Genomic DNA, 10,850 nt, shown 5'->3' with positions numbered 1-10,850 from the left:
CAATTAGGGGTTCAGTATCCTGCTCAAGGATACTTAGACATGGTCACTGGGGGAAGTGAGAATCCAACCAGTGACTCTTTGGTTGCCAGACGGCTGCTCCACCACCGAGCCATGCCGCCACTCACTTCACATTTTGTCTGGGAAACCATGTTGATCCAAGAGGGAAAGCTCCTACCCCAAATACTGATCAGCTGACCTAGCAAACAAACTACAAGTGGGAAAATGCTCTAAGATGATATATTTGGCAGAGAGCGTCTGAGGAGCAGCAACAGTACAAGTTAGTCTCCGACTGAGGAGATCCACGTGTGACATTCTCCAGCCTTCAGTTGGGTGTTCCACACATGTGAATGAAGGTTTTATTCAAATCTATATCCAAGGTCATGGTGACCTTGCAAGCGCAAGCTCCTCAAAATAAGAGCCAGAGATGCTGCTGTGGAGAGGGAACTTGTGTACCACCAAACCTGGTTTAAAATGTTACACTTCAATACTTGCTTGCCGCTTGTCAGCTCAAAAGTGTTTCACATCAACTGTTTAGCAATCTGTGATCCAGAAGCCTCTCGATATGCTGGTCACTAGCTCTGAAAAATGTGAGCATATTTTGATTACATTTGTCGTGACCATGCATTTAACTTGAGACACACAGTGTGTATTGAGTTCTAGAAGATGATCTGCAATCAGGAGGATCAATGTTTGGTGGTTGGTTTTTTATCTGTGTTTTCTGGGTGTTTTTCAGCTGTGTATGTTTTACTTTGTTTGGATCATTCCATTTTTTGGGGGGGGTTTTATTGCTTGGTTTCTGTTATACTAACTCGCATTAGTGTACAAATCTGTCTTCTCTGTTTGACTCACTTTAAGCAGCTGCTGTCCTGTGCTGAGATGGCCAAGTTGGTTACTTGGTTCGTGACACACCTTGCCGCACTTTAACGCCACTATGCCTCATGATGTGATGCTCCGTCTGAGGTGGGGACGATTGTTTCTCACATCACACCCAAAGGTGAGAAAACACTCTGAGCAGCAGCTATGCCCAGACATCCTGAAACCACCCACACTGATCAGTTCCATTGTTCTTGTGATCTGTTTGAATCGTTCAGGCATGTTCAGACATATTTCTCAACTCACAGTGTGGACTAGTTATTGTTGTGGTTGACCTAATTATTCAGAGTTTGTCTTGTCTGTATGGATGTAGCCTGCTGATTAAAAAGAGGGTGACTGCCAGGAATTTTAATCACATGACCTTTTTTTCAGTAAATATATTTCTAAAGGTGCGACTTAGATGGAGATTTAACTCGATGTATGATGTACTAGATGTCATGGAATGACACAGGGAAAAAGTATCGAACACACCTACTTAAATTTATGTCATACTTCGTACAAAAGCCTTTATCGGTATTATCAGCTTCAAGATGCCTCTTGTATGGAGAAACTAGTTGCATGCTTTGTGTTTTTGGGGTGATGTGCAGTGCCATTTGATCTCCATACATGATGTGTGTTACGGCTTCCAGAGTTAAATTTTAGTCTCATCTGACCAGACTATATTCTCCCACTATTTCACAGGCTTGTGCAGCAAACTTGAAGCAAGCTTCATCATGTTTTTTTTTCTTTAGCAATGGAATCTTGCGTGGCGAGCGCGAGTGTAGGCCATGGCTGTCGAGTGCGTTACTCTTTGTATTTCTTTGAAACAAGTTTACCTGCTTATTACAGGTCTCTCTGAACTTCTCCAGAGAAATTTGATGATTAGAAATCGTTCTGTGACCCATGTCATCAGTATGTTTTGTCACAATAAGGTTCGCGGGAATCTTGCGAGAACACTTTTTTAATTCATCGTGAGATGTTTCTTGTGTGACACCTTGGCAGTGAGACACTTTTTTTTATAGGCCATCAGTTGGAACTGAACCAGCTGATATTAATTTGCGCTGACAAGGAGCAGGATGGCTTTTTAAGTGCTGATAGATTTAAACTGGTGTCTTGGCTTTCCCTGCCTTTTTTCGCCTCCATTTCTTCACGTGTTCAATACTTTTCCCTGTGTCATTGTATACAAAGGATATCTAAGGTTTGATTTCTTCACATGTGTGGGTTGCATGGATGGCACCTTCAGAAATGTATTTACTGTGAAAAGTGGCGACGTGTTCAATACTTATTGTACCCGCTGTATATATTATTATTATTATATATTAGTGTGTGCACCAGTTAAGACTTTATCAACGATTAAAACTGTTTAATGTCACATTATTTTTGTAGAGTACATACCATACAATTATTTAAATGTGATGAGGAGTAGAACTATAAATTAACTTAAATCAAAAATACTACAGTATGTTAAATTTGTACTTTTATTGAGTACATATTGTTACATTCTGTCTTTTTTTGGGGGGGGGGCGGGGTGTCCCTGAAGGGGATCAATAAAGCTGAACTTATCTGAGCCACATCAGAAACTGAAATTTGTTTGCAATACAAAAAGTATTGTTATGCTGCTGGTTTCCTATATGATTCACATGGGGGAAAAAAAAAAAAAAAGTCCAGTCCAGTAAGTTTTATTTCTAGGGTTAGAGGGCCACCTGGTGGTGGAGGAAAATGTATTCTTTTTTTTTCTCTCTTTTTCCTTCTTTCCATGGTATGCTGCCTGTAGATGTTGCATTCAGGGCTCTCCGTAGACCTGTACATGTGTGATTCACTCAATAATTTACACTGTAATACTGCTGTCTCTCTCTCATATTAAATGTGCCTTTTTACTTGTACATTTATTGTTATTCGTATTTATTTATTGTGCTCAGTGTATTCATTATATTTTGGTTAGTTTTTCAGTTAGCCTCCAATTAGCTTCATATTTAATGTCTTTTCCGCGGTGGTGAAAGGTATTTAAATACATCTGCTCAAGTATTGTACTTCAGTACTGTATTTAAATACAATTGACGGTATTTCCTTATATTACTACTTTAACTACAATACATGTCAAAGGGAAATATTGTAGTATCTGCCTTGGAACAATTATTTTGGCAACTCTTTTTCTTTGAATGAGGATTTTACACATACTTAACTAAGTTCTTAAAATACTCATCAGTGCTGAAGATTTAACAACTGATTGGTGACATTTTTGGCTTCTGGTGATTTACCAAAAAAAAGTAAGCATTTCAGATGTGAATGAGTTATTTCGAGTAACAACCTCTGAGTTTGAGCCGGGGTATGCATAAAAAAATGCAACAATTGTGTAGCGTAGTATTGTAATAACATGCTGTAGACACGCTAATGTCAGATTGTGGCATATGTAATTATGAATGACTGGTTTGATACTGAACTGCATTGTGCTGATGATACTTTTGTAAGTTTACTCTGATTTTTCCTCACAGAGTATTTTCATATTTCTGTATTGATCATTTTTACTGAAGAATGTGTAGTTATCAATGTCTGGAAGTATGTATTTCAACTGCTTAGCTCAAATGCGTCCAAAAAGTAGAAACTGAATACAATATACGTATTTGTAATTCCAATTCTTTTCATATCACTTGGAGATGGTGTTGGGCTGTGGAAAATGGATGAAAAGATGAAAGATTGTGTGTTTTGTTTTTTAATAAATTAAAATGTTTAAGAACTTTATTGAACACAGCAAAAATCCCAATATTACAAACCCTATGTTGGCATTACAAACTGTTTTACACTTCATATGTATCAAACAAACAACCACCAGAAAGAACTGACGCGTTTACTGACGTGCTCTTGTCAACCCAGTACTTTTTTATTCTGATAGTTCCCTCGCATCTCTCGCTTCTTCTCCCTGCAAGGATTGTGTGATATTGCCTCATGCACTTGAAAGGCCTAAGACTGCTAGGAGAGATACCAAGAGATTTCACACACACGCAATCAAACACACACACACACCCTCCACGAGCTGGGAGATGAGATAGGCAACTAATATGTTGTCTGTTGACTGCTGGAGCTTGATATGGTTTCCCTCGGCCCCAGGGATGGATTGCTGGAGTCAAGTAGCCACAACTTGAGTAACTAATTCTGTTCATATTTCTGCATCTGTATATCGTGAGGCTGTTTGCACAAGTTGATTCTCAGAGCTGAACATTTTAGAAAGAAGGGTGTTTTTTTGTTGCAAGATGATGTCTGCCCGCTGACGCCCAGCAGAAAGTCCTGGGAAAGAACTGCAATGCAGCCAGAAAAAGAGGGCTGGATTTAGCAGTTATGGAGCAGGACCAGGAAAAGAGGGGGCGGGACAGAGTGGATTTATTCAGAATCTCTCTATCTCATAACTCCGCCCTCTTTTTTGATCCTGAATGGCTGCTGACATGAGCATGCAGTGAAGAACAGTCCAAAGGCAGAGATGAATGATGACTGGTTTATTTGGCTGTAATTCACCTGATGTATCATTTCCTGACATTGATACTGACTGATAAAAGGACCTGAATTTCAGATACATCAAATTCAAAACAAAGTTCCCATGAAGTCGTACCCAACAACGATTTATTGTTGCGTCAACAGGTGATTGTTTGTTCGCAAAGTACAGCCGAGAGAGGAAGGGAAGAGGAGGAAAAGGGGAGAGAACAAAAAAAAGCCAGTGCCTGTTGCCATGTCTTTCAGAGCAGAAAAGCAAAAACCTGAGCATGAACCACACCGGAGGAGGGGAACTCAGAGAAAAGTCGCCGGCTGATGAGAAGAAGTTCGATCGATGCGGTGAAGATCTTGAAGCCATGCAGTTAACAGAATAATGCCTCCAAAGAACACATGCTTTTCCAAAATCAAACATGCATCGGGTATTTCAGAGGGGGTAAGGAAGTGTAAATACTCCACAATTTAAGGAACACACATCTCCGACGTGTTTCTGAATATCGGCGGAGCGTGTCCTCAGCAATCCCTTTATTCACTCGATTGTTTTAAGCAAATGATAAATGAGCATTATTGAGTAAAAATAAACATAGAAAATAAAATATATATTTCGTATGGATCTGCCTTGATGCTGCCCATGTGTGTCACAAAAACCACAATTTCAATCGTTAATTCAGAGCGCGCTCAGTCATCCCAAGGCTGTGAGTGCAGTTCAGATCACAGTGGTCGCGGACAAGTTCAGCATCTCCTCTTCAAGCCACCTCACTAAGGCTTGCTGGAGGTTTGTCACCCTTTTTCTTTTTTTCTTTAAGGAAGGAGTGTTTTTGTTCCACTCACCTCTCTGAAGTATTATATAGATATATATATTTTTTTTTTTTATAAAAGTACTACCAAACTCATGCAACTACCATTTCATTTTTGTGGGACAAAAACCTGTCAGTGCTCGTGATTTTCCTCTTGGTGCTGGTTTGGCGGTGAGGTCAGCGTGGGCGTTTTAGGCACTGCCGTCTTGTTTGAGCCGCTGACTGCGAGCCTTGTAGACCTCAATGAGTAAATCTTTGACGTATTGGATTTCTCGCTCCACCGACTCCGCCTTGTCTCGAAGCTCGCGGTTCTGCCCCTCGAGGCCATGGAGCTCCTCTTCCAGAGAATCCAGCTCCGCCCTCTTACGCAGCCTGTACCTGCAGAGTTAAGCCATCATCAGTGACCTTTCACACAACAAACATATAAACACACACACACACACGCATGCGTGCACTCACACACAAACACACAAGCACAAGCAGACACACACACGCACACACACACACATACATCCCTCCCCCAACAATAACCTAATCTGATGTTTACTTAAATGACCAATTGATCAGTTTTTCCAACTTTTAACTTTTCCTCTGATGTACTCATTCAGTTTTGTGAATACGAGACACACACACACACACACACACACACACACACACACACACACACTGCCTGGCCAGACTTATAGAACTTGTGAGAGGGGGCTGAATTTGGCAGACAGTAAGGGACTTTCCATATCCTAAACTCAGCAGGACATACAAAGCACTCAAGTGGCTGCTTTATATAACACACAACACCATGAAGCACTCAGGTAGCAGGACTTGATGGATCATTTTGAGGAGCAAAAATGTCACCATTTTAACAATAAAGTGAATAAAAAATAACTTAGCTGCGTAAATAGGATGTTGAGATTTGTGGGTGTTTTTTAAGAAGTGGAGCTGGAGGGGAACTGTGTACCTGTGAGCAGCAGTTTTGTTCTGGTCTCTCTTCTTCTGCTTCCTCTCTCCGCTGCTCACATCCAGAGAGGCGGCTCCCATCACCAGAGCTGGCTTGATGGAGCATGGCTCATCCTTTAGCCTCTGGGTGGGGCGATGGATGGGGGCACCCAGCAGTGGCCCCTCGCCCTCCCCTCTGGACAGACATTCATAGCTTTGGTCCGCAAGGCATTCTGGATAGAGGTAGTGGCCATGTTGGGGCTCGACAGCTTGTGCTTGCGATGGCTGCTCGAGGTCACCTATAAAGCTATGGTATGGCTCCGTGCCGGCCATGGACTGGTGGAAGTAGCCATCGCCGGCCATCATTGTCTCTTGGGGAATACTTCCAGAAAGTCCTCCATCTTTGCTGCAGTGCAACACCTCCAAACCTGTGCTGTCATAACTTACATTGACCTTCACATTATGCATCAACTGTCCCTCTCGCTTGTGGTGGCTGTCGTACGAGCCACCCAGGCAAAAACTTCGCGCAATCTCTTCGCTGCAAAACATTCCTTCTGAAAAACAATAACTCTCCTCTTCCTTCAACGATAACGCACATTCTCTCACCTTCTTCACGCTGCTGAGGCTGTTCTTGCTCACCGTCTTCAGTGTCGAGTAGTGGTTCACAGACAACTCTGTGCTTCCTGAGTAACTTCCCCTGGAGCCCCACGTATCAAGTCCAACTTCCTCGCCGACTTTTACCGCCTCGCTGATGAGTCTTCTCCCGCCGTTGTGGTGGTAGCGGTGGTGGTGGTAGTTGTACGGAGCAGGTCGTGCGATTTTGGTTCTGCCGATGGGACCGCCACAGAAGCTGGCCAGGTCCAGTTCCCCTGTTGCCAAGGTAACAACCACAGGGCTGGTTTCTGATTGGCTGGTCCCATACGAGCCATAGGGTAACTGGTAATAAGACTGGGAGCCCATGGCTTGGGCACCTTTGTCACATTTTGAGGATTTCTCCAACTTGTTTGCCGTGGATGTGGACTCGGAGCGGAAGTAGTCCTCCAGCTGAGCCAGCTCCTCCTGCAAGAGAGAGGTCATGACCTCCAGGTCCGAGGGCACCTTGACATCTTGTTCTAACGGAGAGGGTGGAAGGGATGAGCTGGGAGAAGACTCGGTCGTTGATACAAATGAAGACAAATCAACTTTTTCCGTCATCCAATCTGAGTGACCATCACCTATAAAAAATTAAAAATAGTGATCATAAAATCAGTCAAGCAATCCATGTTCTTTCATTTAGATGTTGGTATGGAATGATTCAAACAAAAACTATAAATTCAGGCAAAAATTCAAACAAGGTTGAAATGATAATAGTAAAAAAAACAAAAACAAAAAAAAAGTTAAAATCAAGCAATAACTCCAATAAAATCCAACAACTAACCGATCATCTGAAAATGATTGAACAGCATCGTCTGCATTCGATAAATATCCACTTAGCTGTACTCACTGTACGACATTAGCCCCGTGCTGCACTGCGGCTCCGACCTCGGGATGTGGAAAAATAAAAAAGCATCTTGGCAAAACTCACCAATTAAGTGCTGCCTTTCCGCTGGCTCCGCCCCTGTCCTGGGCCCTGATTGGCTGTGGCTAGCCTGTCGGAGAGGGAGAGCGTTGAGCCCGCCTGTGGAAATGGGAGGAATTTTCCTGCGAAGGATCGATGCCGCCATTATGTCGTCTGCTGCGATTGAATTGTTCAAAAGCACAAAGCGTGCACTGGCTGGATGAAAGAGTTGAGGGAACACCTGAAGACCTAGAAAATGCGAAGACGAACATACGGAACAAATTTTTATTTTGCCTTTAAATCTGAAATTGCAACAAAATATCATGAAAAAATAATGAATTCAAATTAAGTTAACTTAGAAAAAACATATACATAAATAATACAAAATAACCTGTTCTCAGATGTGCAAAAAAAGTATTTTACTTATATTCCAAATTTTATGGGTTATTAATTGATCACTTCCTTTAATTAGTCACCTGTCACCTGATACTTATAACCTTTGGTTGAGTACAATAACATTATAGCACATTTTTTGTAAAATATAACTCATTTATTAATAAAAAATACTTTAAGAGACAAAAAATATAAAATACATGCTTTTTAAAAAATAACTTTGAATAACATAAAAACATACATTTAAAAAAAAACAAAAACTTCCTATTCAAAAGTCAAGCTGTGGAGACATTTAATGTGCATTGTAAAGTATTAATCAATAAATACACCGTTTTTTACACAAAAAAGGAACTTTGGTATGTTATTCTAAAGTAGCAAGAAACACATATATAAATAGCTTAATACGCATTACAAAAGCAATCGTACACGAAACTGTGTCAAAATAGTCTTTCAGCGTAGGAACAGATAATTCTCCGAACTTTCTCTGCTCCTCTCAGCTAACAGCAGGAGTAGTTGGACTCACCCCATAGTTTCTGAAGAGTGTCACTGTAAAAGTGCGTTGCAGAAGCAAAGCACACGAAGCTCGAGTCGGAGGACGAAGACGGTCACAGTTTAAAATGCCATATTTTTCCCTTTTGGAAGTCAGGGACTCTTCATGAAGCGCTATTTCGATGAACAACACTTGGAGACAGAAAGTTTTTAAATCCGCTACTTCTACAACTCCTAATGCCCGGACCTGATCACAGCGGACGGAATCAATGCGCAGTTTACAGAGTTCACCCGGCTGTTACGTCATGAACCTGGGGACTTTCCCATTATCCAGAGACCTCCGCGTGTTTGTGGACCCAGCTGCTCTCACGTCCTCGTTTATTTATACTCTGATCTTGCCTCCTTATTCAGGAACGCTTTTTTAGTTGTTGTTGTTTTTTTTTTTTAATTTATGCTCTATTCGGTACAATCTTATTTTATCGAAGCACGTTTGTGTATTTAATATTCTTAATTTTTGACATTCAGATATCATTTTACGCTTCACAAAACTGAGTAAGAATGAATGAATTAGAAATGCGATTCTTTTTTAAGTGAAAATAACATGAAAACTCCTTAAAGTCGGTACTTGCCACCAAATCTAAAATAATTATCGGGGTGTTAAAACATGAACTCCAAACAAAAACTTTTAAACAGAGATTCTGTTCAACAGACGCAACACTGGGCACTAGTTTTCGATGCGCCACAGCGGAAGGACACCGTGTTGCAGTTGGAAGGTGTAACTTTAGTTGCAGCCCTGTTGCATCAGATCCGCAGGGGACTCGCAGAGAGCTCCAGCGCTGTGGCCACACCATTGGTTTATCTGGGGAACTTTGCTGTTTCTATTGGCCTGCCATCAGTCTCGCGCTGATTGCTAATCATTACACATTAGGAGCAACCGGGGAGGGGTGTAGTCTGTCTACTGTACACCAGAGCCCGTGAGGATGGGGGTGAAATAATGCATGACCTCCAGGTGGGATCATAATGACACAAACAGCCACTTAAAATTAATTAAAGTTTGAGAAATGTTCATTTTTGCTCTGTGGATCCCTTCTGTATGAACTGTACCATCTTGTATATAAGTTATGAGATATCCTTTTTTTTTTAAATGTATTGTTTTTATACCTTCAGTTCTGTATGTGCCTTGTGTAAAACATAAATGAGGGTGGAGGGAACAGGAATAGTTTCTATACTGAAGGAAACTTTATAAGCTGTGAATGAAATGTGAAAAAAAATTGTCTCTTTACATCGCATCCATCAGTTTTGTTCTACTATTTCTGAAGTCACCTGGAGACCCTTTTAGTATGAAATAAAATTACAGTTGAAAGCTACAACCAAAGTTAAATTTACTTTACCAAACTTTTTACAGGCACAGTTTACTTCAGTATCTGCTGACTGAAGGTTATAATTAATCTTCCAGACATCAGGAAGCAGGAATTTGACTGCAAAACAAAATGTGTGTTTTATATTGTTTATGTAGAAAAAAATCAATAATAATAATGATTAGAATGCCACCTGTGCTTCTTGGTCAGTAAAATATTCCAGATCCCACAAACATAGGATTATTTGTCTTTTCACATATCCAACTGCTGGACACAAGATCTCTCCTACTTCTCTATGCATCCCGTCTTCAGCGTTTGTGATCAGGAGGCTTCAAAGTTCCACATTACTTATGTTTGCTGAATTTTGGACCAGGATCAGCTTCCAAAATATTTGTGATGTCACAAATCCTCCTCATTAGCCCGCCCCTCGAAAACAGATTTTCATTGAGAACGTTGAATAGCTCCACTACGCAGTCCTCCCCCACTGTGCATCATACGTTACCCCAAACAAACACTCAGCTGAGCGAAGAAGAAGACTAATACACTTTTGCCTGGAGGGGGACTTTAAATCAGTGATTTTAAGAGAATTTTATGAAAAGTGAACGTTTCATGTAAACACAGGTGCAGATTTCACATTGTGAGCAGGGAGAGACCTCAAGCACGCGGCTGCCTTATTTTATAGGTTGTACTCCGTCCAGGTCTTCACGAAAAGCATAGTGAATTAAACAAGACTCATGCAGATGATGTTTATGTTTTTCCTTCAGGCAGTAGCCAGTGCATTTGAGCCATCCAGGAATATATTTTCAGCAATTCGAAGAGCTTCTCTGCAGCTGACAGTACAGTAAACAACATACAGTACAAAACATTGTACAAGTATTTGTAGAGTTCTGACATCTCCAAAAAGGTAGTTCTTTAAATAGATTACAGCTTACATGAAAATAGACAGCATTTATATTACATTAAATTGAGAAGCATATCACTAAAAAGTTGCCCAATTGGAAGCAAAGGTCC

At 41.0% G+C, this 10,850-nt stretch overlaps 1 protein-coding gene across 2 annotated transcripts; it reads right to left on the bottom strand.

The window, feature by feature from the left end:
• Positions 1 to 4,325: 4,325 nt before the first annotated feature.
• On the bottom strand, positions 4,326 to 8,754 carry atf5b (activating transcription factor 5b). Of its 2 annotated transcripts, XM_086216001.1 has the most exons (4): positions 8,516 to 8,754; positions 7,627 to 7,848; positions 6,085 to 7,276; positions 4,326 to 5,507 (listed from the first exon to the last, which is right to left on the bottom strand). In XM_086216001.1, the coding sequence occupies exons 2-4, from the start codon at positions 7,763 to 7,765 to the stop codon at positions 5,321 to 5,323; spliced, it is 1,518 nt and encodes a 505-aa protein (XP_086072127.1). In that variant the 5' UTR covers positions 7,766 to 7,848; positions 8,516 to 8,754; the 3' UTR covers positions 4,326 to 5,320. The 2 variants fall into 2 exon arrangements, with proteins under 2 accessions (XP_086072127.1, XP_086072128.1); XM_086216002.1 differs by lacking the exons at positions 7,627 to 7,848; positions 8,516 to 8,754 and adding an exon at positions 7,480 to 7,592.
• Between the last annotated feature and the right edge of the window lie 2,096 nt (positions 8,755 to 10,850).

The sequence above is a fragment of the Aulostomus chinensis genome, chromosome 10 (genome assembly GCF_037954235.1).
Source record: "Aulostomus chinensis isolate RoL2024-O1b breed Wild chromosome 10, RoL_Achi_v1.0, whole genome shotgun sequence".
Taxonomy (NCBI): domain Eukaryota; kingdom Metazoa; phylum Chordata; class Actinopteri; order Syngnathiformes; family Aulostomidae; genus Aulostomus; species Aulostomus chinensis.
This window is presented reverse-complemented; position numbering and strand designations above follow the sequence as displayed.

Excerpts from the sequence above, each read along its gene's own strand:
- atf5b (XM_086216001.1), bottom strand. The coding sequence starts at position 7,765 with ATGGCGGCATCGATCCTTCGCAGGAAAATTCCTCCCATTTCCACAGGC. Across the intron at positions 7,277-7,626 it reads GGAAAGGCAGCACTTAATTG|GTGATGGTCACTCAGATTGG; the intron begins GTGAGTTTTGCC and ends AATTTTTTATAG. Across the intron at positions 5,508-6,084 it reads AACAAAACTGCTGCTCACAG|GTACAGGCTGCGTAAGAGGG; the intron begins GTACACAGTTCC and ends TTAACTCTGCAG.